The sequence below is a fragment of the Protomyctophum bolini genome, assembly GCF_963924005.1.
Source record: "Protomyctophum bolini genome assembly, chromosome: 22".
In the NCBI taxonomy this organism is placed as follows: domain Eukaryota; kingdom Metazoa; phylum Chordata; class Actinopteri; order Myctophiformes; family Myctophidae; genus Protomyctophum; species Protomyctophum bolini.
The window spans coordinates 15,804,805-15,832,071 of NC_137883.1; the positions used below are offsets into that span (position 1 = coordinate 15,804,805).

The 27,267-nt window shown below is 41.7% G+C and overlaps 2 protein-coding genes across 4 annotated transcripts; both read right to left on the minus strand.

The window, feature by feature from the left end:
• Window positions 1-362: 362 nt before the first annotated feature.
• On the minus strand, window positions 363-27,177 carry mtrex (Mtr4 exosome RNA helicase). Of its 3 annotated transcripts, XR_013963489.1 has the most exons (28): window positions 27,069-27,177; window positions 25,936-26,082; window positions 25,147-25,216; window positions 24,999-25,061; window positions 24,393-24,505; window positions 22,427-22,601; window positions 21,133-21,223; window positions 20,769-20,893; window positions 20,531-20,629; window positions 19,782-19,896; window positions 18,827-18,958; window positions 16,545-16,624; window positions 16,005-16,115; window positions 15,206-15,307; window positions 14,076-14,201; window positions 12,779-12,929; window positions 12,246-12,418; window positions 12,096-12,164; window positions 11,039-11,164; window positions 9,968-10,078; window positions 9,490-9,678; window positions 5,783-5,946; window positions 5,581-5,686; window positions 4,171-4,227; window positions 3,606-3,768; window positions 2,530-2,634; window positions 1,045-1,163; window positions 363-660 (listed from the first exon to the last, which is right to left on the minus strand). XR_013963489.1 is itself a non-coding variant. In XM_080756682.1 (27 exons), the coding sequence occupies exons 1-27, from the start codon at window positions 27,167-27,169 to the stop codon at window positions 1,111-1,113; spliced, it is 3,114 nt and encodes a 1,037-aa protein (XP_080612808.1). In that variant the 5' UTR covers window positions 27,170-27,177; the 3' UTR covers window positions 648-1,110. The 3 variants fall into 3 exon arrangements, 2 of the variants coding, with proteins under 2 accessions (XP_080612808.1, XP_080612807.1); XM_080756682.1 differs by having other exon boundaries at window positions 648-1,163; window positions 25,147-25,213; XM_080756681.1 differs by having other exon boundaries at window positions 648-1,163.
• Window positions 22,808-23,446, minus strand: LOC308310406 (CDK-activating kinase assembly factor MAT1-like; the record flags this gene model as incomplete). Its single annotated transcript, XM_080756751.1, has 1 exon — window positions 22,808-23,446. The coding sequence occupies one exon, from the start codon at window positions 23,444-23,446 to the stop codon at window positions 22,808-22,810; it is 639 nt and encodes a 212-aa protein (XP_080612877.1).
• Window positions 27,178-27,267: the final 90 nt, after the last annotated feature.

Consider the following 27,267-nt stretch of genomic DNA (forward strand, 5'->3'; position numbering starts at 1 on the left):
TACAGCTACCCGTGTGTCTCAGAATTAATATAAATATAAATGTAAGATAAGCAAACTGATAAAATACTTTTGTATAATCTGTAAGTAAAAATTATAGACTTTTTCTTTTTTTTTATTGAAAGCGTGTTACAGATATGTACATATGTCTTGTTGATTGATGTCCAGGTTTTTGAATAAAACCAAAAATAAAAAAATAAAGCCATGAGTACAAAGTCTTAAATTGTATTGGTTTGCGAAGTCAAAATAAAATCACAATGAACCACTTTACTTATTACAATGGAAATAAACAAAACAAGTAAACAGAAATATTCACTAATTATAATGAAGTCTTCTACTGTAGGGATTTGTGAACTCTGGCCCAGAAATCCAAGCTAACATGAAACATGCATTTAATGCATAAATGCATCAACAGCTTAGCATTCAGTACAAAGGATTTCTTTCTGAATAGTAATAGTATTCGTTATCCTTGATAAGACCATACCTTAAAATAAAACCAACTTAAACCACTTTCTGCGTAGCGTACCTGCGAAAAAAGCAGATCTACAAGCTCACAGATCATTGCACGCACTGTGACGAGTTGTGAGCTTGTAGATCATCTATTTCCGTGCCGTAACACTACAATTATAAAATAGGGTGGTATCCTCCAATAGATTAGCTTGCACAATACATGCATTTCAATTGAATTAAATGCTAATCCTTTCCAAAAATAATTTAGAAATGTAAAACAAATCCAGTCAACAGGAGCAGAATGACAGGACAACTGGTGGACAGATGGTTAATGATTATTGTAACATGGCCTGAGAACATTATCGTTGTCGTTAAGTAGTGCCTACAACTTAACTTACTAGAATTACATTAATATTTATTCCAAGGCTGATGAAGATTGTGCCACATATATTTAAAGGTCATATTGCTCTGACGTAGTGTGTGGGAAGTGGCCATGTAGGTGGAATAATCAACTGGCCATGTACCGGTAGGTGGAATAATCAACAAAAGTTGATTACACTGTACATAAACAACCATGTCTGTACATTTTCTCCATTAACAGTTTATTACACGAGTAAAAAAAGAGAAAGGTCACAGGTGAGCTGTGGTGCATGAGGAAGGTGTTTATAGGTAGAGACTGGCAGCAAACACAATATCTCTCTTGATCTTTGTTATTCCTGCAGAGAGAAATAAATAAATGAATTATAGGCTCAATATTGAAAAGTGCAATGAATCTCACCTTACAATAAATTAAATACTGGACAACTCACCCCGGTTTTTCCTCCTGGAATTTTCCCAAGTGAGGGGGACAACTTGTAATATGCTTTTGGCTGTCTACAACAACTTCCGTGAACCGACTTCACTGTAGTAGACTTTTCATAAATTATATTTGTACTGCTGTCGTGACATTTTATAGTTGGAGAAATGTCAACACCAAAGTAGCCTAGTAGTAGTTGTTGTGAATTAGCGGACATTTTGGACCGAATGTTAACTTTATTCTCGTGTTGGCTTCTGTTTTTGCCAATTTTTTTATTTTTGTTGTTTCTCATAAGCACACATCCGTTGTTCTTCAAGTTCCACAGCCATCTGCCATCCAGCCTCTCCCACCCCTTACTGGGGGAAATTCCGGGAGGAAAATGGAAAAGCGAGTTGTCCCGTTACCCAATAAATGCAACGAATCGCTGTACGTACATCTGTGTATATGTCTGTAATCCATGTAACTCTAGAACTGTTCGCCCCACCGCCTTGAAATTCGACACACGTGTTCCACACCACCACAGGGAGTGCAGTGGCCGACCTTGATTCGGTCGGATACATGGTTTCCCGGAACCGCCAGAAAAGGCTATGGTCAGGCTCTGCCAGTGAACTTAATGAGCCCAAGTCCCCCCAGATATATAGAGCTCCATATATGAGGGTTAGCTCAGACAGACGGGCTACAGGTGCAATGACAACGGATATAACAGCTATTGCATAAGAGGGTGTCCCATGCATTTCATTGTTCCCAACTTGCATCGTTCCCAAGTAGGCCTGTGGCACAGGTATCACAAAGGAACATGTCTATTGTGAGTCATCGAATCAATCACCACGGGTAAGTTCTCCTTCTACAGCACTGCCACCCAAGTGTGGATTTCCCCGACCCCTTCCTTTAAAAACCGGCCTGAAAATCCAATGTTAATACAATGTCTTTACACCACATTTGAACATAAACTGCTTTTTACCAACCACCAAACATTGGTAACGTCAACCTATTCTTTTCTCCTTCCCCGCCTTGCCTGGGAATGGAAACTTAAATTTCTCTCATGCCGACTTGATTGATGATGTACTTTTGTCTGACATCTTGTTTACATACATGTTTTGGGATAACATCTCACAATCTGTTTGAGCGGCATCATGTTACTCACTCCAGTAGAACAGATCATAATGTTAATAAACTACAATTTGTGGCGCGGACCAATGGCTGACTACTGGGTTTAAGTATTAACTTAATTTATAGTATGAAGGTGTCGTATAATGGGAGTGTGAATCATGCTCAAGGCGTCTTACCCTCAGCAAACTTCTTCTCCAGTTCAGTGTTGCCGATGGCCTTGGCAGCTGAACACATCTGTCTCAGAACCTCTTCCAGACGTCGCATGCAGCGGATGATGCTACCTACAGACAGACACACACACACACACATTATAATACATGTATAGAAACACAGTAGCATAGCAATCGGTCTTCCGTAGTGGACCTTATTTACTGTATGTTGGACTTTGTATATTTGATTTGCCTTCCTGACTGTTACTGGACCTGTTCTGTTTCTTTCCTCTCGATTCTCTTTTCCATATTCTAACTCTGCACTGTTGAGAATGTCCACAGAAAATAATATCACCCACTCTTATACACCTGTAATCACGTGATCCGAGTTGATTCTGCCTCGGACTAAAAATAAAATTGTCGTAGATTTGCAGAGATACTAACAATGTTACAAAAATGCTATTAACATTAACCAAACTACAATTATTTCATTCATATTATTGGGCTGACTAAAAAAATATTGCTAACTGATACATTGACAGAAATTGCGTTTGTATTCTGGTTTCATAGAAATACACAACATTTTACAATGTAACAAAATCTCTACTAAACTAATGTGGCAATCATTAGGTTGACAAAAGCAGTGTTGCTTAACTGATACATTGGCAGAAATTGTGTTTCATAGAATGTGTTATTAATTAGTTGCTTACTTGTGGGTTACTAACGTCTCCCTTTGCTTACTTTAGGTCTAAAACTGACTAACTATTATCAGATTATGCCAGATCAGTGATTTTCCTATTTCTAACTTATTAAATATGTATGTTTAAAAAAAATAAGTTTCAAAGCTTTCAACATGTGAGCTTGTAGAGCTGCTATTTGGACAGAGCTGGGTGTGACAGTACACCTGTTGCGCATCGACAGAATTAGTTTGGATTCAGTCCAGGTGTGACCGCTCAAACCAACCTTCACCCACACACCACAAGCATATGGAATAGTATACATACTGTAATATACAATTTCATATTCTGTACATGGTCACAACAGAGCAATTGAAACGGGGTGGAAAAAGCATGGAAGTGATGCTGCAGAAGTCTATATCTGACCTTCAAAGACATCGGTCATCTTGCAGATCTGAGCGAAGGATGCTCCGTTGGCCCAGGTGTAAACCACATCCATGAGGTGCGGTTTGAACTGGTTCAGATAGGACTCCTCGTCCACCTCCAGCTTGGCATCTGCTGACACCTTGGCTATGCGCTTTGCACACTCCTGAGGGTCAGAAAAGTAGCACAAAATAATGTCTAATAATGGATTGCATTACATGCCTACTCAAAGCGCTTACAATGGTCCATTCATTCATACATCCATTTATATTTAATACTACTACTATTAGAATATACTATCTTCTGAAAGTAAAAAAAAATAAAGAAAAGGACATTAAATAAAATGTCAAAGAGATTTCGTGTGGAGGAAAATAATAGAAGACTAGAGCACTGGGGGACCCCAGTCAACAAAGTATATTGGGTTTTAAAAACCTGCATGGCGAATGGCAGAAATTCAATTATTTGCAACAGGGGTAAATGTGGTGTTTTCCTGTGAAATGGCAAAGTGGCACGGTTGTACAACAAATCATACATTAAGCATAAATGCTTTGTATTTCGTCTGTGTTACCTGCATCTGTCTCAGTGGCCCAGCAAGCTGTTCAGTCAGTTTTGGCATCTCGCTGGCCTGATTTAGAGAATAAAACACAGCATTAATTTCACCTGAGAAGGCGTCGCAAAGCGGCGCATTGTGAACTTGTAGATCGGCTATTTTTGCCTAATGTTTGCCCCAAAGTAGGTACACTAGGGTTTATGTGGTTAACCAAACTGATTTAATCAGTATAGGCAAACATTTACAAAGATGTTTTTGAAATAGCATAATTAGCTGATCTAAAAGCACACAAGGCATCGAAACAACACCCTCACACTATGAAGCGTTTGTAAAAAAGGACATAAGTGGTTAAACTAATGAGCTCAGCTGTGTATATAATATACAGAAAAGCCTTGTGTGGAACTGGATAGTGGAACAGCTGCACGTCTGCCGAGTAAGTCAGTGACAAAGATGAGAAACGAAGAAGAGAACTATAAGCACAACAGCAAGGAGCCAAAGAGGCCCTATGACACACAAGCCACAGTTTCACATCGACACGCACAATTAATGTCTCATTTGTTGTGTGAAGAGGACGTGCCGATATGGAGACTGATCAAAGGTTTTATGAAGACATCTGTTGCTAGGGTTGCCTCATGGACAAAACATGCACCATTACATCACTAGTTTGTACAGTACTTTAGTGCTTTAGTTTCAGTGGTTGAGAGCTAGCCAAGAAGGCATTGTTCACCTGCTAATTTGGAAAAAAGGCCCAATAACGGTTACCTGGAATTAATCACAAGCCTGCCCGAGCAATCACTCTGATGATTAAGTCCATATCTGCGATGCGGCCTCTGCTTTTATATTAGCCTCTTTGTACTTAACAGGTGTGAATGTTATGTTTCACAGGTCAGGTTAGTAATATAGACAGGTAGTTTTGTTCCTTTCAGCCGTTTTGTTGGTGTAGTGAGTTATTGTGGATGTGCCGGGTCAGGAAGAAACTTTTAGTTTTTAGTTTTGGTGCCACCTTGCAGCGTTTCATCCCTTCTCTATTCATCCCAGTTTTTATTCATGCCTCACGGTTTGTGTCTAGTTTTCTTTTGTTGGTATATATGCTTTAGCTATTGAAAAATAGCAGATCTACAAGCTCATAGCTCGCCACGCTACGAGCTTGTAGGTCTGCTATTTTTGAAAAATCGAAGAACATAGAAACATAGCTTTTTCAGAAAACGGTCAGGATGTAGAAGACATTTTTAGAATCTGATCTCAGGTCAGAATGGTTTAACAGAATGCTTTAGAGTTGTGTTTAGTTGTTGTGCTGACTGTTAACTCATATCCACACACTGTACACTCTGAATCTATGGTGTGTGTCTGTGCATGCATGTATAGTGTGTGTGTGTGTGTGTGTGTGTGTGTGTGTGTGTGTGTGTGTGTGTGTGTGTGTGTTCTTACATTCTCCTGAAAGACAAAGCAGGACAGTAAAGAAGTGGCCTGTTCAGCCGTCAGATCGTTGAAGAGACCATTGAATATCATCTCGGTCAGGAGCAATTCATCAGCACTGCACAAATACGACAAGACAACCGTTAGTCCTGAAAATGCAATCATCATGTGCACAAGTATGTGTCGTGTGTGTGTGTTAGGGGTGTGCGTCTACCTGCTGATCTCACAGGCAACGCGTCCCTTCATCTCGATGACGTCGGAGGGAGATGCGAAGCCAAGGCGTCGCAGGACTCTCTTCCTGCACTTGAGTTTGTCCATCTGCAGAACCGTCCGCGCCTTCTTCAGCTCCCGCTTGGCTGTTCTGACATCTGCTGCGATCTAACACACACACACACAAGTTTTGTCTCCAACAGTTCTGCTGCATCCAACAGTTACAATAAGTGATCAAGTGAAGTTAGCAGTAATAATGTAGTCGAGTCCAATTAGCCCAGACCTTGAGCACACGATAATATATGTACTGTATATATTAAGAGCACAACTTTGAGCACCGTTCGGGTGGCAAGTCATAGACCAGGACGTATGCGCAGTAGACGCCTGTGCTTTGACTTTACCTCTGCGTTTTCGACCCATAATAAAGTGGCAAGTAACAAACAATACACATGGACGACAGACACACAATATTCACGGAGAAACAACAACACGCAACAACCTGCCCAGCATGGAAAAAAACATGGTCAATGCTGGCCAAAGATAAATCGCTGTCTGCCTTCGATCAAAATGTACGGTTTGTGTGTGTGTCTCACTCAGATCGTGCTGGCACATAGAGTGGTGTTAGACGGGAGCGCGCCGTAGGCGAGCGAGCATCTAGTTGTTTTTTTTTACTCTTGAGTGTACAACTGTAACCAATTGAACCAAATGGAACCGTAAGGGTCCATTTGGTTACATTTGTTGTAGACTCTCAAGAGTGTGGTAACACGCATCCATCCACCCACCTATTTATCTGTGCCCTGGCTGAGTCCATTATCCAATTTAACCATTACCTCTAATCACCACAACATGCTGGGGTACCAAAGAACACACACACACACACACACACACACACACACACACACACACACACACACACACACACGCACTTCATACACGCAAGCAGTATCTATTATTAGAGGGCAAATAACAACGAAGGCTCTGCATTGGAATAGAACACTTTGTTGCTGAAAACACATTTTAAGTGGACACAGATGTGTCTGGTCAAAATGGTATGAAAACTCAAAAGTAAAAAACAGCGCAATTTGACTGTCCCTTAAAAAGGTAGGTTAACAGATAAGAGACAAGTTACAACAACTTCTGATATTTACAGTCCAGGGCCAATTAACTGGCAGCCTGCGTATGGGGTGGGAATAATTTAGCTGTTCAAACAGTGAATAAATGTACAAATGTGTTTATGATTATATCCTACAACATAGGCACCGTTTTTGAGCGGTGCCTAACCACTTCAATGACTGGCCGCATGTGTGTGTATGTCTGTCTGTCTAGAGTACAGCCTCAACAACTGCAATACCGACCGAGTGTGGATGTCTGTTTGTAGTATACGACCCATTGACTGATTGGGGTCACATTCGGGCCACACAGTTGAGCAGGCTAAAGGGCCATTCACACTGAGCATTAGAACTAGAACTGCAGCCAGCCAGTGGTGTTATTGGCGGCGGATCAGGGGTAGAGTGGCCGGATGGTAACCGCAAGGTTGCTAGTTCGAACCCGGGATCCCCCAGAGTTAGTGTCGAAGTGTCCAGAGCAAGACACTGAACCTCAAATTGCTCCTGATGTGCTGGTTGGTGCCTTGCATGGGTTTCCGCCGCCATCGGTGTATGAATGCGTGCGTGAATGGGTGAATGTAATGCACAATCTATGTAAAGCGCCTTGGATAAAAGGTGCTACATAAATGCACCATTTACCATTTTATTGGGCAGCCTGCACCGCTCAGTTCACATGGTTGTGATTTTTCCAGACCATTTGAATTTCCTGCATTTAAAATTATACGTTTCCCTGTCTTTAATTGTTAAACAAGACATAAGTGGCTAGGTGAGAATGCAAACTGGATAGGGTGAAAAAGGTGAGAAGGATGCGAGAACAGGGGAAAGACAGGATAGAAAGTGTATGGTGTGTATTGGTGTCATAAATGGCAGTGTAGCCAGCACTGCAGCCTTCAATCCAAATATGACATACTCCAGGCCCCTCTAGGCATGCATCACACTCATTCAATTGCAGCAGATCTGCACAAATCAAGTGGATCCATTTCAGATAAAAAAAGAACAAGAGGAATTTACAGAAAGGCGACAGATTTGTATATGCCTGAAAGGGGGAATGTACACTGCTGTTGCAGGAAACAAAGTAACAAGGAGAACTTAAAGAGGCTTAGTCACAGATGGATAACCAAGGTCAGGAGCGGAACAGAGTAAAGCCTGATTTACTTAGTTGCATGCCAGTGTCGACCACAAAAATAGCTTATCTACAATCACACAATGCATCCTCACGCATTGTGTCACTGTGTGCTTTAGATTAGCCATCGTCGCATGCAACACTGGTGCAGAACTAAGCATAAATCAGACACAACTCCACAATCAGTTACCACTTTGACCAATGACACCCACACACTTATGTACTGTACAATGTGACTGTGTACATAGGCAAACATACAGATGTTTGCTCAGGGATCGCATTCCCCCTCATGAATTATTCATTGCTTCATTAAAATTAATCAAACACACCATTGTTTTGGGCATTGGGTCAACAAGTTGTGTCAGTAAAGCCTGTAGGATTATCAAAGACTTCAGCCATGGACCGTTTCAGATGCTATGAGTGTACAAATTGAACCAAAGGGACCCGTCAGGGTCCCATTTGCAAGCAGTTCCGCATCCATAAAACAAATATGTGTGTAATATTTACTGTATAAGTAGGACCCATGCATACAGCACCTTCAAATAACATCAATGTGTGCCATGCTTAATTCTCTCATTAGTCATTGTTGCTACAATGTTGAGGAACTGAATTATACTCATATTTTTTACTTTATTTCACAAATCTCAATTTATTTTCTGTCATGGAGCAATTCAAGACTTTTGTAATTAATTCTTAAACATTTCCATGCACTCCTCAGTCTCCGATAGCCTTTTTTATAAAGTCCAAAAGAGGTGGATCTCTGGGTGTTCTGCCAGTTGGGCTATGAACACAGCAAAGTCTATATATTGTCCATCAGCGCTTCCTGCGTTTGTCTGTACAAGTACACCGCCCATCCTGCTTCTAAAGGAAGCAATAGCGTAAGGTCATTTGTGGCTAACAAACTGTGCCGATTTGATTTATTTCAGCATTAACAGTAAAGATAAAAGAAAGCAACATTTCACTGGTAAGAGCCAACGCTAGCCTATTGTTTCCAACCCTTACTTTCTATTGGTTATTTTCAATACACAACACAATGCACAACTAAATAGGAATCAGGCCTTAGTATTTTATTCCATACACTATATTATCAGACGTGTTAATTTCATGGTAAAAAACTATGACAAAAAGTGTTTGTAGACACTTTTCACTGACGAACACTAAATAAAAACTAAGCTACGGTATGATGACAAAGACTAAATATATTGCAATTTCGTCAACAAATAAATCTGAGATGCAAATCTTAGGGTTGAGACTAGCGGAGAAGAGATCCAGCCGAACTAAAAGACAAGTCATTTTAGGTTTACTTGCGCTCGGGTGTCCCATAGCAGATCTACAAGCTCACAGCGTGACACATTGTGAGTTTGTAAATCGGCTCTTTTCAGCATGCAACCAAGGGTAAAATAAGCCATTATTACAACATTTTGAATGACATAAAACTCAATCAAAATTTGGTGTCCAAATCAACACTGCTGTCCATCTTACCAGGGATTTCTTCTCACAAAGGGAGTAGACAGACTCCAGGCTGGGGTCACTGTGCATTGGGTGGGAGTACATGCGGTGCTCAAAGGCCTCCACCTTCTGGATGACCTTCTTCAGGGCAGGGTCCTTGATGCCCATGTCATCCACGGGATCCAGCAGAGGAATGCCGTCCGGGAAACGCTTCTGCACCTCCTGAGAGAGGGGGAGACGACAAGACACCATTACAGGTGTTAAAAACAAAAACAAAAAAATGTACTCAACATTTACAGGAAGAGTTGGAATAGGGAATAGTAGAGAATAGAGCGGAAAGGAACACATGGCAGCGAACTGGTAAAATAACATGCAGGCTGTGGTAGATTCGCCTAGAAAAACATATCCAACATATAAACTAGCAGCAGATAAATAGAATCATAGTTCCATGTGCATATGGTTAAAGTGACATGAAAAGATATATGCAAAAACATACGTTTGCCATAAATACCTGTATAGCCTTGAGCATGAGCTGTCTGTTGTCAAAGGGCCTCAGATCCTTGGGGATGTACAGCCGGACTGAGCTAATAGAGTTCAGGAGATGCAGCATTACTGGAACCACCTGGACAATAATACAAAAAAAACATATTGAATATATATATATATATATACACCCTAAGAAAACATAGCATTACAATAGAAATGCATGTCTACCCACAAGGTTTTATCAGAAAGATGGCATTGTGGCATGAGTCCACTAGGGCTCTACACGATGTTCTCTAGTATTTGCCTCTACACCAACAGCGATATCTTGTGCCACCCGGGCTTAACCCTTAACATATATATATTTTTATAGTTCGAATAGCTGATCTATAAGCTCACAACGTGTTGATGTAGATCGGATAGTTGAACTATTTAATAATGTTTTAAATTAGCAAAAAAGGGATCTCTTTGCCATCGACAAGCTCAAATGCTCACACCTGAGCTTGTAGATCTGCCTTTTTCGCAGACAGGTTGCCCCAGAATAGGGATGCTACTTGAGACACTGCTGAAGAAAAACATTTTGGTTATACCACACCAGGGGTGGCCAAAGGGTAGATCACAAAGGCTGAGGTAGATTACATGACATGCCCCTAAATAATATTTAATTTAAATATATAAAAATTGGTATATGCCACTTGAATTAAAAGGTGAGTTGTTTGTTTGACATCAAAAAGGGCCCGTCAGCTCAAATCCACAATGCAATATTTTGTTCTCAAGAGTGTTGCTGTGCATAAACATCAGGAGCATTACAAATAAATACAAAAAAATCCTACCTATTCCATTTCTCCCCCTCTTCCCATTCCAAGTGCATTTGTCTTATGTAATGCAAGCGCCGCTATTCTAAAAGCCCCTCTCTATTTATACTATTTTCAGCAATGGTGGGTAGATCTTATTGAGCTGGCAATTTTGAAAGCAGCTCTTAAATTCAGCTTTGTGTGTGTGTGTGTGTGTGTACAGTATGTGTTGTAACTACCCGCTCTCCAGTCTCTGTCCGTGTGTGCTGTGTGTATCTCTTTGTTTGTGTGTGTGTTACACCCACCTGCATCTCTCCAGTCTCTCCCGGAGAAGCAGGTTTTGCAGCCTCGGTGGCAGAGTCCTTTACACTCTCTTTACTGCAGTGGACCAGCACCTCAACCACATACAGAGGCTCTGCGTCTGAACCGGCCTACACAACCAAATGAACATTAGTCTCAACCACATACAGAGGCTCTGCGTCTGAACCGGCCTACACAACCAAATGAACATTAGTCTCAACCACATACAGAGGCTCTGCGTCTGAACCGGCCTACACAACCAAATGAACATTAGTCTCAACCACATACAGAGGCTCTGCGTCTGAACCGGCCTACACAACCAAATGAACATTAGTCTCAACCACATACAGAGGCTCTGCGTCTGAACCGGCCTACACAACCAAATGAACATTAGTCTCAACCACATACAGAGGCTCTGCGTCTGAACCGGCCTACACAACCAAATGAACATTAGACTCACACCACAGTTAACTTCTTAAATATTCATTTCTTTTAATTACCGTATTATTTTATTTTTGGAATTGTTAATTTTACATTTTAGTTTCAGTTAACACCATGTTTTCTTTTTTTTCTTATTGTTAACGATAATAACCCTGTCATCCACACTCCATAGATGTAAACAGATCTACAAGCTCAAAATGCATGGCTTTGCGCCACGTTTTGAGCCAGCATATCTGCTACTTTTGTGTTACACTGTAGTATTATCAAGTTTATTAGGGCATTAACCCATTCTGACCGGGCACCCATTTTGGTGTTGGCATCATGTTATGCTTTAGCTATTGAAAAATAGCAGATCTACAAGCTCATATCGCGCCACCGAGTGGCGCGATACGAGCTTGTAGGTCTGCTATTTTTGAAAAATTCGAAGAACGACTGACATTTTTAGAATCTGATCTCAGGTCAGAATGGGTTAATCAGACCCAGTGTGTGTCCAGTGGAAACCTCGTATGAATCTGATCTCAGGTCAGAATGGGTTAATATAAAAAAGGCCACAAAGTATGGGGATAAGAGGTTTCTGCCGGACAGCGATGAAACGCAATGTGTTGCGACATAATACTGTACCTTCACGTTAGTCTTCTTAGAGAAGTTAACCACCACGCCCCAGCCAAAGTCTGAATCTTCATTTTTCACCTGGAAGATTGCAATTTTGTATTATTCTGCAACATGTGAGAATAAACATGGTTATTTCATGCATGTAAGAGTGTGTTATACCTTGACCAGTCGTCCAGGCTGTAAAAAGGGTAAGCAGTATTTGGGTTTGTGGACAAACTCTTGGATCTCCTTGCTCAGCTTGGCGAGCTGCTGTCTGATCTTAAAGTAGGTGACGACCACTTCCTCATTCGGGATCTCGATGGCATGATACTGTTCCTCTAACTTCTTCATCTCTGCACACAGACAGTTTAACCAGAACACACATATTAAAAACATTCATGAATGTTATGGCATTGCTTATTTCTCACCTCAAATGTTGTCGGATACATATTTAATACCGTTTAAGTTTTGAATAAGAATATTTTGACTAAGCAGTCAGACAAGCAGAACTAGGAGTGTCTCTATAATGACAAATACCTGTACAGGTAAATTAAATCATGATTCATAATAGTTCACAAAGGCTTGCTGATGAAATTACACAGTATGCCTTGTTTGACAGGAAATTATTCAGATTTACTTAGGGATATTTGACATAAAAATGCCAACACACACACACACACACACACACACACACACCGCATGAATGAACTTACTCTCCACTACGCCGGGCAAAGCCCTGTAGTGCTGGAACTGGTAGAAGGATTTCTCCAGCATGTACTCTGGGTTGATCTCCTCCACACGCAGCAGGTTCAACACCATGTTGTATGTGAGGTGGAAGGCGCTGTTCAGAGGGTCTGCAGAGCCCTGCACACAGCACAAGTTTAACCAATTAAGACCTGAGGCCGATTCTATAAATGCCTTCTAAATCAGTCATTCAAAATTATTCAAGAAGATAAAGGACACTTTTCACAAATTTTCTAAAATGTTCAAGAATAGCAGATTTACATGCTCGCAGGGTGTCACTTTGTGTGGCGCTGTAAGCTTGTACATCTGCTATTTTTGAATAGCCAACACGAAAACCGGTTTTAATGGGTCCATGGGGTGAGTAATCGATAGACGTTTTTTGAGGGTGAACTATCCCTTTAAGGCGCCTGGATATAAAAAGAGAGACCCAAGAGGCCCTGGGAGAGATCTCAGACACTAGTAAGCCAACAAGCGGTTTCACATGAACACAACATCTTTCACAAGCCAATGGTTGTACATCAAGAACAGAGAAATATGATTCAGTAAGAAAGAACGGGCCAAATAATTCACTCAAAGGGCGTACAAAAGATGCCTTGGGCAACGTGCCACACCCAGGACAGGAGCCGAACTGGCCACGGTCCAAATCCTGGGCTTCCTCTGAAGTGTACGCAGTCTACGCACACGTATTGTGAATATTTTAATGGAGCAACATATGTCCCAGTGACCCAGAAAGAGAACAATTATAGGGTCTGTTATCTGGCTAGCTCAATTCAGTAATTCAGAGGAACTGTCAAGTGTTTTTGCAAGATGCTCTTGGGACCATTCTGGCAGTAGGAACACGGTTACGGCATCTCTGAAGAGTGGGGATTTGGTAAAATATTGAGAAGAACTGGCTCTTGGAAATATTCTACGGTTCATCGAGGTGAAGCAGAAAAAGGAAAGCAAAGTTTGGATCACGTTTGGATCATGTGACCGGAAAAAAACAAGTCTCCCCCCGTGGGCCGATGGAACCGATACGAATGCCTGTTATTCTAACTATTTTTCACGGATCGATCATGGATAGTTTTTCGACACTCGTGCACGCTATTTTAAGGCACCCGTGGGTGGAATGGAATGACATACAATATTGGGTGCAGTCTTCAAAGTTAGTAAAAAACTCCAGCAGTTAAAGGGGGATAAAAATGCATTAATTAATTCCGCATTTTGTTTGTATATCGTACTCTTGTACAATATACAAACTAAATGCTAACAGCTACAGACGGGTACCTTGAGCAGCTGTTTGCCAATGGCTGGGCTCATTTTCTCGTCCACCATGAAGATGACGATGCCTCTCTCGTCCATTCCTCTCCTCCCAGCTCGCCCGGACATCTGGATGTACTCACCTGACGTGATCTAGAACAGGTGCACCCACAGTCATGATGCTAAATAAATGCAGTGTATACTGGATACATTTCTTTAAAATAAATGTGCCGTGTATCTGCGGTGCAGACAAGGACAACAATCCAATATGGTCTAGTTGCCTGCACCATTACAGGAGGACCCCTAGGTCCCCAGACACAAGTCTTTTCTAAGGAGGTTCATGAAAAAAACAGTTTTCCCTGCACCAACACACCTGCCTCTGACCAATCCCAGTTTGGATTTATGAACTGAAGTGTTTTAAACTGATGAAACACACGTTACTGTTGCATTTCTTTGCAGAAAGAATCTCATGTGTAATTCAGGTATGTTTACAGGGCTCTGTGCTCTAAGTGTGGTGGAATGAGTGTGTGTGAGTGCGCCTGCGTGGAGCTTTGGCAGAGACAGTCGCCAGATGTTCCTCATGAACCTCTTGGAGGGCAGCTTCCTCTGCTCTCGCATTCTCTTGGTGTGCGTTTCTGTGAGTGTTTTATGGGACCTGGTGTGCGCATGTGTGCGCGTGTACAAAGTGATGATGAAGAGTTGGGCTTCTAAGTGAAGGCAGCTTGATATTTGGCCCTTGGCCCTTATAAACAATATGTGGCTGTTTATATAATGACATAAACCATCCGGTTCCAAGACCTTCTAAAGGGCTCACAAGCAGCAGGCGGCAGTGTGCCTGCTCCACACTGCACTCAGGTCAGTGTTGTGGTTTTATAAATAAAGGAGAAGGCACCAACCTAGCCAGAGGAAACCGATTCCAGATAAGGGATAGCTTCAGAGAGAAACCAGGACTGTTTTGCGTTTGTGTTTATGTTCTTGTTTCTTTGTACGGTAGCTTCACAGATCAATAAAATAGCAGCTCTACAATCTCACAACACATCTCACAGCGACACGTTGTCAGCTTGTAGATCTGCTGTTTTTATCATTTGAATTTGAAGCATAGGTCTTAAGTGGTCAAAGTAACCAGGACTGGCTGTGTGTTGTCGTTGTGTCCTTACAAAGCGATGGGTTTTGCCGTCGAACTTGCGTGCACTCGTGAAGAGGACAGTACGCGCTGGCATGTTGATGCCCATCGCAAATGTCTCCGTAGCAAACAGGGCCTGCAAGAAACAGAGGCAGACATACAATCAGAACATTGAGTCCATCAATTACATTTAGATTATATTCTGCCCTAAAAGCAGCGACCAACTCCCTTCTTAGTAATGATCAACCTGGAATCATTAGGACCTGGACAACAGCACATCAAGCACAATACATCATGAATAATAAGCAACAATAATAGAATTAAAAAAAACTATTTCAGGTGTGCATTAAGTTGCGGGCCTCACAAGCCCTGCATGGATGAAATTTAATTTTCCTCAACAATGACTGTGATAAACAATTATGAAAATAGCAACACACTACTCATTATGATAACTGTAGTCATTGAAATGTCACTTAATATTAGAAGGAGTGGACTGTTCTCCAGCTTAAAACAGCAATGCATAACTTATTTGTTTAGTATGTTAACACTTTGACTGTAGAACACTCTCTCTCCCGTTCGGGGGTTTATGATTTCATTGTTGAATCTGGATCACGATTGTTTAATCACGGCATTAAAGCTGTTCTAATACAATAGAAATAGCACATTTTCATTTGTTGGAGGTGGTCTCCCTACTCCCTGGTGTTGGGTCGGACAACTACTGGTTGAGTAGTACTGCCTGAAGTGTAATATTTTGTGCAGGAAAATGGATTGGATCTATAATCTTTACTTTTATCTGTAGACTAGACAGAGTCCAGGTTCTTTTCTTGTCCTACCTTGAGCAGACCTTCACCGAACAGGATCTCGATAGTCTCCTTCAGGATGGGTAGGAGCCCCCCATGGTGGATACCAATCCCTCTCTTCAGAAGGGGCAGTACATGCTCCACCTGTAAAATGCACACAAGTTGCTTTACTTACTTAACATAAACATGACTCATGAGGATGCCAAAAACATTACATATAACATGGTGGAGGTATGGGTTCTGAAACTATTTTATGGGGAAATAAATAGTTGTAGGACTAATGACTGGTCAAACTAATGACTAGTCTAAACCAAAAACTGTCTAAACTAAGTACTGCACCCAATAAATAAAGGCATTAAGGAATGACAATTTAAGATCGTTATGGATAGAGAATCATCCTCCGTCACTGAGCAAAACACTTAACCCCCAACTGCTCCCCGGGCACTGTATTGACACAGCCACTGTTCCCAATACTTAGGATGGGGAAATGCAGATGACAGCAAATACCCTCACAATAAATAGACAAAAGTATGTATTATTGTATTGTTATGGATAGAGAATCATCCTCCTGACCTGAGGTAGTTTCTTATCTTCATCAGAAAGACAATCAATAGCATTGTTGAACACTTCCTCTACGAGCCGTTTCTCTTCCTCTGGGACAAGAAAACAAATAAACATGGTACAAACATAATTAACCATTTGAAATGTCATTTGCATTTATTTTGTATCTGTCCTTGTAACCCACACAACCCAAAGAACCGGGTACCTAGGTGCACAACAGCTTCAGTAAATCATTTGGACAGAGAAAATTGCACAGCAGATATTGCTGCACATCTCACACAGAAAATGGATAAACTATTTACATCACTGCGACTGCCACAATAACATAATGTGACTCGGTGTACATATCTCACTTTATTTGTAGAATGACATTCTATCTCTATCCTGTCTAGTATGCAATCCATTCTGCTTAGCCTTAAGCATACTGTACTTCAAACGACGTTGAACTTTTTCGGGTTGTCAAAATGAACATAGTTCTGTACTAGGTCTGCTAGTATTTCCCTCTACGCCAAATCTCTTTGCAAAAAATAGCACAAGAACTACCGCTGTGTGAGCTTGTAGATCCATTATTTTCGCAGAATGTGTTCGTCTCAGAATAGGGTTAGGTAGCTAGGTTGAAGTGGTCAAACGTGTACTCTGTATGAACTGAAAATAAAATGATTGGAAGAAAGAAAGACTGTCAGTTTGGTTTGTCTCAGCCAGTCTAATGGTCCATTCCACTCGCACCTCCAACACTGCCCAGAAACTATGTGTCATAGCAGGGCTGAAGAGGGAGCCAGAGAGAGAGAGAGAGAGAGAGGGGGGGGGGGGCATGCAGAGAAGTGGGAATCACAAAAAGATATGGAGGATGATGAGGAAAGAGAGGAGAGGGAGAGGAGTTTGGAGAGGACTGAGAGAGGAACAGAGAAGGAGCCACGTCTCCTCGCTGACCCTGCAGACAGGAGGGTCCGACTCTGAACAACTCCAGACCTGCAACAGCATGTCTAGAAATACCAACGAAGAAAGGCAGCCTCGATTATCAAAGCAACTACCAAGTACTAATATACGGAGAAATAAACTGCCTAGTTTGCGTGGAAAATATGTAAAACAGTGACTTACAGAGGTCAATAAACAGAGTGGTGGTTCAGGTTAAAATCAAGCCTACAGGAGATATGTATAGCAGGTTTGAGGAATTTTGAGGTATCAACTTCATGACTAAATTCTTGAATTATTGTGAGATTGTAAATATACAGGTCCTGGGACACTGATGTCTGTTGGTTTAAGGGCTGTGGATTCACTGATGTCTGGAAATTAATCCTACACGATAAATGATTGCGTCCAAATCCATTCCAAAATTGCAGTATTGATAAAATGGGCATGCGTAGCACTTGGCTCGCCTGCCCCTTTCATAAATACTGGCTGTCTGGCTGTGTGGTCACCGTTTCACCTCCTCTGTGCCCAAGTGTCACTGAGCAAAACACTTAACCCCCAACTGCTCCCCGGGCACTGTATTGACACAGCCACTGTTCCCAATACTTAGGATGGGGAAATGCAGATGACAGCAAATACCCTCACAATAAATAGACAAAAGTATGTATTATTATTCAAGGACACATTGGTTATTTAGAAATAGAATTGTGCGCATACGACATAATATAAAGAGGCCTTGTGAAATCGATACATAAAATCGTCTTAAATTGGCACAGCTAGGTAAACTCACAATGCCTCTTATTTATGAGTCTGCCACAGCAGTTCCCACCAATTAAGTTAGAAAGAACATAACTGTCTAAATGTGTCTTCGTTTGAACGTGGGTGTATTATTTCACTGAAGACAACCAGAGGCAGATAGATGAAATCTTCCGCATTTAGATCTAGACGTTGGCTTGCCAAGTCTAATTTGAAGCGACATTATCTGCCAGCATATGCCTGAGCCATATTCATTGCAATCAGAGTGGAGACCAGTCAGAATGCGACCCCGCCAATCTGTCTTGGCAATTTTTGTGAATGTCACCACTTTAACTCGATTCTTCTCTCACACTCAATACCCAGTTAAACCATGTTTAACCCCCAGTTATATTCTCTGTAACTAACTATATTCTACTTTCAATGAATTATCTACAACTGCAATTTAGGACTAGATCACATGCAGATATTTTGCATACTATCATACAAAGCGAAACTGCACACTTTTACCACTGCAGGGCCAGGCATTATAGCCAAGTCACTGAAACATATAATGTATTTTTCTATGCAAGATGGAGACCTGTTAAAGACATCTGGGAAAGTGGTACATTCACTGGAAAAGCTCAAATTACCTGTATTGAAGTCCAGCTTGGACACCTGTAGAGCATAAGATTCACACTCCTTTTTACTGAAGCTGAAGATGATGACTGGCTGAAAGTTCCTCTCCATGATCATCTTAACAATCTTGAACACATTGGATGGACCTGGGGGGGGTGAGACATACTTCCTTCATACGATGTTTAACATGGATCGTGTACCCTCAATATGTCCTGATACCAAAAAAAGACAGATAGATAGATATAAACTTCTTCTGGTTCCAGATCTGGTGGGTGGACTTCTGACTTGACACATTCATAGGTAGGCTACTGGCACAGCTGTTTTGAGCCACTTGCTGCACATGGGACAAAAGTCTGCGGTGCTTTATTAATGTATATTGCGAGTGGTTTAAATAGTCTACTACTGGGAAAGAATGTTTTAATGAGCTTTTTGTGCCACGGACTGCATGTTGAGTTGTGTGTGTGTGTGTGTGTGTGTGTGTGTGACTGTGTGTGTGTGTGGGGGAGAGTGAGGCAGTTGCATCCTCAGACACATCACTCAAACACAGACCATGTGTCAAATCAGATTTTAGGCTATCAGGATTGGAATTAGATTTGTTTTGTAGTATGAACAGCAGAAAAAACATGTGGCAACAGATTTTTGTGGATCAGATTTCCAGGGTGACTTTAAATGCGATTCAAATCTGATTTCTAAAGATGACTCTCACTCTGGAGTCTGGACACTGAGTTATACTTTATAGAAGTGTGTAAGTTCTAGTGGTGTCGTTCGACAACAAGTCTTACTTAGATAAGCATTACTCACACTTTTGTTACCACATCAAACAATGCAAGACAGGTGGACGGTATCCAATTCCGTACACAGATCGATCTGATCACTTGCAAATAACATTGTGGACGGTCAGTCCTAAAGATCAGATGCAGGACAGAAACAAATTGGATCTGCCTGCAGTCTGAACAAAGATAAACATACCTTTAGTTCCTTTCCTCCCTCTTGGATCCCACTTTCCCGGTTTGCTGGCACCATCGCCAGTGGTGTCTCTCAGGACGTTCATCGCCGTGTTGAAATTATCCTCTCTGAAGTCACCCTGGAGGAAAGCACATAGGCTCTATAACTGTCACTCAAAAACAGGTTGCAATATGGTATAGCTCTCATCAGATGTGTGGCTTTTTTATTTTTTCTATAATTTTTATCCCACGATTTTGTAACCCATTTTTCACCCCCGTGTCAATTATCTAATGTGATCCTGGGCTCTACACACCCTCCGCCAACCTGGGGAGAGCAACGGACTTGAACTCTTGCTTCCTTCATGCATGAGTGTCCAAGTTGCTCCTTTACACCTGACAGGGGGGAGTGTCCCTGGTTGGACGTAGTGCGTGGAAGGAACACGTTATTCCAACCAGTTCCATTCCCCTCCATCAGGCGCCCCGGCTGGCCAGGGGGAGGCAGTTTAGAGACCAGGATTACTGCATGTTTTTGTGAGGGTACCTACCCTAGGGGACACGGGGAGAACATGCAAACTCCACACAGAAAGGCCCTTTCGCCAACACCGTGAACAACATGATTTGTGGGTTATTTGCAATTCAAATGAACTAAAGATACAAGACACGTGGGATGATCTATATATCACATGTTGAACACTATATGAACTTCTGTTGAAGACTAAAATCATATTAGCATACTAAAAGCAGAGTAAACATGGACACTAGACTAGGCCTTACATTCTCATCCACCACCAGGTGTAGTCCATCGCCCCCTGATGGGAAGATGTAGTGCTGCAGAGGAGTAGGCCGATAATCTGTGTACACCACATGACAGGGCTATGGAGAGAAATTAGACAGGAATAGTTTACTAGAGCTCACAGTCAAAAACAGATGGAAAACAACTGAAGACTATTCTTTTAACAATACACAAACTTTTGCACAAACATTCTGGTTGTGGTGCCATATATCAGCTCACCTGTTTGTGGAGATGACAGATCCACTCAGCAAACTGTCTGGCGTTGGGAATGGTGGCGGATAGGAAGACGTAATGCACATTGTCAGGCAGGAGAATAATGGTCTCCTCCCACACCACGCCACGCTCTGAAATGTACAAATGTTATTAGTTTTCTCACTTCCAATCGCGACACGTATGGGGCTATTATCATGCAGTCATGTGTTTTTCCTTTAGTATCAAACTATCCATGCATGCATTTCATGGTGTGGAGAGAGACTTATAATTATTTATTGTCCTGTATGTATTGTCCTGAATGTATGCATTGACCTGAGAAAAACAATTTTCCCTTGTGGATAATAAAGACATCTAATCTAATCTAATGCACCTGCGTCTCTCATGTAGTGGATCTCGTCAAAGATGACCCAAGCCACCTCTCGCATGATCTCAGAGCCTCTGTACAGCATGCTCCTCAGAATCTAGGAATGATGACATAATATAAAACATAGTTATGACACCACTGACTGAGGAAATGTACACTCTCAGAGTGTACAAATGGACCAAACTATCATTTAGCTGAGGACCCCCTGGAACTCCCTCAAGGACCCCTGGGAGCCCCAGACCCCACTTTGGGAACAACTGCTGTAGATGGCATCAACCAATACTATCATCTTACCCACTTGAGCCCTATTGAAACATTTCCAAAGCTTACCCTGCATTGATGGCTTGTTGCAGATCGGCAAATTTAAAGTTTTTGCCTATAATGAGTAATGACATGGCCAAAAGGTGATTAAGACCCATTTATGTTCTGTGGAGACAATACATGTATGTTCTCTGCATTAATTTTGTCCATCTTTGAGCACATTTTGAAACCTTACAGATACAGAAATGCATATCCATAAGGTGCAAGAGTTGCATGGTACATGAGGAGCACTGTAGCTGCCTTGCATATATACATGCGCATACATATAGGATCCGAACAACACAAACCTATGCACATAACACAAGATAAACATAAAAATCACACCCGTGTGAAGTGTGGGGCACTCTTATCATCGTACATCATCATGACATAAAATAGACAATATGCCTATTTGCTCAGACACCGACGTAAAATCTACATTCATTGTCAATGGGAATTTAATGTTTGTGTAAAACAAAAATCACACCTGTGTGAAGTGAGGGGTGCTAATATATATAATATATAATATAATAATATTAAAGTCTAACTCATGTTGCTATGATTAGGTGATGTAATGGTGATGTAAAAATGGTGACAAATCAAACATTAAATTGCCTTTATTGTTAATGGCATTTAATGTTTGCGTTAGGGACAAGATGACATAAATGTTCCCTTCATTGTCAATTGTCAAAAACAAACATTAAACACCTCAAAATTAGACACTAAGCCAATTTGCTCAGACACTATGACGTAAAATTATCCATTCATTCTCAATAGGAGGGGCTGGCGCCCCTCTAAAAAGATACATTAAAAGTTTAAAACTGTGAGTTGGGGATGAAAATAACAGTTGCAAAGGTGAGTTCACATAATTTCATACTCAATAGTATGAGTGTAACTGGAACCAAATGGATACAGGTCTCTCAAGCTTTACAGACCAGAAAGTTAATTTGGACCCCTGGTGGTCCCTGGACCGGACGTTGAGAAAATAGTGATGGCCTACCTCAGTTGTCATGATGAGGCAGGAGGCAGTAGGGTTGATGGTAACATCGCCAGTCATTAATCCTACATCCTGGAACTCCTCGTACATCTCTCTGTACTTCTGATTGGACAAGGCCTTGATGGGGCTGGTGAAGATCACCCTCTGCTTCTCCCTCAAGGCAAGCGCTATGGCATACCTGCATTACACATTAATAATCAAGTTTAGTTGTATTCAAGTCTGCCAACAATGAGTTGCAAGTGCATACTCCACACATTTGCGCCACCCACTACATAATTGATGGATTAAATATAGAGATATTGGGATCAGCAAAAACAGCTGACGTCGTGATGACGACGTCGTACGTGGGCCTAAATGTCAGACAGACCTTGGCTGTCTGTTTCTCTACATGTTCAAATCAAGCTGGGCAGCATGGTCCTTGTGCTGTGCCAGTAAAAGGGAGGCAGGAAGATGAGAGGACTCCAGGTCGTCCAGTAGAGCCTGCTTGCTCTTCCTCTTGGCCTGCAGGTGGCGCCGTTTCGCCTGCACCGCCTCCAGTTGTCTCTGCTCCTGGCCCTGCTGTTCCAGTAGCTGCTTCTCCAACTCCTCCTGCTCTCGTGTCAGCTTGGCCTTGTTCTCCTGGATGAGCGTTCTGTTCTCCCGCTGGTACTGTTCCATGGCCTGCTTAGTGCTCTCCACGTCCATGTTGTTGGTCAACCTGTAGACAATGTCCTCCACCTGTTCCAAGTAGTCGTTGTATTCTCTCAGGCTGTGGAAGTCCACGTCTACCTTGTTGTATGTTCTGAGCACCTTCTTGCGGATGTCCACCTCCTTGTCCACGGCAGGATCCTCGAAGAGCTGAACGCGGAAGTTGTTCTTCCTCAGGGGCGTGTCACACTGTGTACATTTACCTGTGCCGTGCTCAAACATGTTGGAGTTCACACAGTTCTCACATAGTGTGTGACCGCAGACGTTCACCATTAGTTTCAGGGATGGATTACTGAACTTGGTTGTTTTGCACGTTGGACACCCTTGGAAATCCATAATGTGTATCAGTACAGGCTTAAAAAATACCTCTTCTGTGTGGCTTCTCTATAAGAGCTTTGCAGCTGCTCAGCACTGTAATGGAGTTTGTACATGGCATGCTACCACTTATATTAATGTGGCGGCACAAACATGTAGCAAAGTTTGACCAATCCGTGAAGCCGATGGGTATTGTTAGCCAATCCGGCAAACCTACTACCTACTATAAAATAGCTTAAACTAGTGCTGGTTGTCTGGGCTAGGACCCACCGCAGTGGTGTCCGATTAGAACTTAACCGGGATGCCGAAACTTCTAACACAATGATATCTGGGTTGTAAGGCCAAATATCGCTGAGGATATCTGGGTTGTAAGGCCAAATATCCTGTCTCTCACAAGGACCGCAGCAAATAAATAGTTCTAGCTACCCCACCCTCTTCGGATGGTGCCCATGAGGCAGGCATTCGCACATTCTAATACAGCCAGAAAAGCACAACTCGCAGCCAGCTCGGTAGCATGCATCGTTAGGCATTAGACTCCCAACCCACTCCTCCCGAGTTCAAATCCCACTGCCGTCGCTAATTCCAACAACCACAGACTAGATTTCTTTGCGGATGAAGCATAGTTTTAGACCACGACGGTGGTGCGTCGCAACGTTTGACACATCAACTTGTGCGCTTCAGCCTGCTCTGTGGCATCTCTCGTGGCTCAAGTTTGCTAGAGCCGACTCAGCCCGGTTTGAGTTGCAACCCGGCACAGAATAGTAAATTATTACCCCCCCAATATTTCAGAGGCAGCCCATCTCCACACAGAGATTCATGTGTCCTCCAAAGACAGATCGTTGGTTCTCGTCACAAACCACACACACAAACACGTATGAAGTCGATCGGTCAGATGGTGTCCGAATTACGCCCGGGATATTTACACAGGTTTATGGAATTTATAGTTTGATTCAGTAGTGAGACTCACTCTGCACAGACAGTCTTGCCAGCGGAGGTGTGTGCAGATACCAGGACAGACTGGTTGTTCTCGATGCATGAGAGGGCCTCACGTTGGAACGGGTCGAGAATGAAAGGATACTCCTACAACAGAAGCAAAGACAGAGGATTCCATTATAACAATTCTCCGCTTGAGTATTTTTTAACACGATACACTGGATGTGCAGAGTCGCTGAGTTTCCATGTATACTTGAATTGGATGTTTCTATAAAATTCCATAACAATTTACAGGTAACTATATAGCTAGTATACGCAAGCGCATTTCTAAGTGAAAACTGATACATTTCAAGTTCAACATTCGCTTTCATTTAGTCAAAGCAAAATAAATTTACTTTGAAAAACACCAAATTCAAGATCAGAAGCTCACAACACATTGCAATGTATTGTCTATTGTGAGCTCGTAGATCTGCTACTTTCGAAGTCCGACACCAGGGTGGAGTGTAAATTATTAAACATTTGTCACCTATGATGGCATACCCAAAATATGGACTCCAGTAAGTTATGTAATTATTAGAATGCTAAGAAAACAAATCATAGATACAAATTAACTAGAATGGCGGATAAACATCAAACCTACCTTAGCAGCTTTCCCCACACGAGGTTTCAGTGGTATGTAGGTCTCATTGGAAGGCAGAGCAACCTGGGGAACAGCAGCAGTATAACTTAAATGTACATTTAGAACTAATGTAATAAAACCATTTGATTTGTCTTTCATCTGTCTTTACCTCATGCGTGCATCCTTCCACTGTCTCTACCGACTCCACCTTCACCTGGGGCATAAAATCAGTAATGCTGCTGGAAAATGGATAAAATAAATTTACATTAACTTCAGAAGCAACAATATCAACTAAGGAATCAAGGATCACCTGATATCTATTCTATAAAGTTCAAGTTAAAGGGATATGCATGACCCACTGCATGACCAGCAGTGGTTACCTGTTGAGACAAAAGTGATGCAAATAGCCTGCATCTGATTCCTGCATCCTTAGACTCACTAAAATGAGAAAGGACGCAATCATGTCACCCTCCGGGGTCTAACGGCATTGAAGTAGGACTCATAAGATGTCTCTTGGACCCATCAAAAAGACCACCCCTGGGGTCCCGGGACCCATTACATTGAAAACCTATTTACATCACTGACAGTCTCTGTAACGCCCAAGTCTTAGGAATTAATATCCATGAATTAAGTCTCCATGCAGGGGGTGAGTAATCAATGGAAAAAAGTTATTTTGGGGGTTTCAAAGTAGTTCACACATGTATATTAGAGGTTATTTCATCCGGTGACCACCCTCTCAAAAAGACCTAGAACACTAGATATTTTGAACGTTTGATAGGGATCAACCAATTATCGGCAACGGCCGATTATCTGCGCCAATATCACAGATATCGGAAATCAGGGCACTTTTTATTTTGACCGATATTTTGGTCTCTCTATGCAACAGAAGAGAGAGAAGGCTCCCCAAGCCGCTTAGAGATCCACAAAGATGTCTTAGTTAAATTCAACAGCATCTTACTTTATGTCATAAGAAGCCGTGTCAGGTCGAGGTCTCTTCCCAAACATCACTTCCTCAGTAGGATCAGGGTCAGCTGATCTCTTGGGCTTGGCAGGTAAGGATGGGCTGCCATCCCTCTCACTGCCATGTTTACCCCCAAGGACTTTCCTGGTAGGGAAAGAATATAATGCTCAGTGTTGACAGTTTAGCAAGTCATTAATAAGTTATACTTGAAGTGTACAATTTATTTACACAACCTAAAACTTTGCCTCTGGTAAACAAAGGAGTGCAGGCAATAAATCCTAAGAAAACATCATCAGCTAGCCTAGATATATAGCTAAACAATTGCTGCTCTTTTATTTGCAACCATTATGTCTTGTCTTAAGCAAGCAAAAACACATAGTTGACAATACAAATCATTTCTGCTGTGTGGAAAGCCTATGATGCGAGGTTACAAAACACATAAGTCAGTAACAGACTATATAAACAACGAACACAAATACATGTTTATTTTATAGCTGTCCATTTTGTGTTACAAATAGTTTTCATGTACGGTTCGGTTTCATTTTTAGAAGCAAGGGCTATTTGGATGTAATACAGCTAAAATAATTGCCAAAATAATGTTGTGCCAAATTAATGTTAATTAATAATGTAATGTAACTTAAGTTAACTATTATCATTGTAAAAACAAATCGGTACATTTTGCCAGTAAAGAGAAAAGTTAGAGTAAAATCAATGTTGTAAACAATGAACTAGTTAGGTATGCTATATTTAAATCTAATGGTGAAAAGCCAGTGTCGTATTTAAGACTGCATATGTCAGAATAATAGAGAATATGTATCAAAAAATGTAATCAAACTATAATAATATAATGGATTATAATATCGACGCCGCTAAACAAACTAACTAGCCTGGTTTATTACTTCGTCATACGACGGTATCGCTCGCCGAAAACAGTAGATCTGCAAGCTCAGAACGCATCGCGTCGCACCGCCTTGTGAGCTTGTAGGTCGGCAGTTTTCGGAACGCATGATGACACTCCCGGCGCTCGGTCGTTTTTTACTTGAGACAGCATGTTCATTTCTTCTATTTTATTATTAATTTAAGCTATTGTGACACTAGACGTGAAGCAGGAACACATGGTCATTACTTACCCTGTTGTCTGGGCTGTGGAAGACGCAGGAGACTTCTTGCCAGAAGCGGTTTGTTCATCATCAAACACGCTGAACAGTCCTTCTCCAAACGGGTCCGCCATGATGCTAGTATCTATGATGCGTGCTTCCCACAATGCAACAATACACTAACTTCTTCCGCTGACGGCCATGGGTCACCACAAGAAAGGATAAGAGGGGT

Excerpts from the sequence above, each read along its gene's own strand:
- mtrex (XM_080756681.1), bottom strand. The coding sequence starts at position 27,169 with ATGGCGGACCCGTTTGGAGAAGGACTGTTCAGCGTGTTTGATGATGAA. Across the intron at positions 12,930-14,075 it reads TTGGCAAACAGCTGCTCAAG|GGCTCTGCAGACCCTCTGAA; the intron begins GTACCCGTCTGT and ends TGCTGTGTGCAG. Across the intron at positions 5,687-5,782 it reads GTTGCCTGTGAGATCAGCAG|TGCTGATGAATTGCTCCTGA; the intron begins GTAGACGCACAC and ends GTATTTGTGCAG.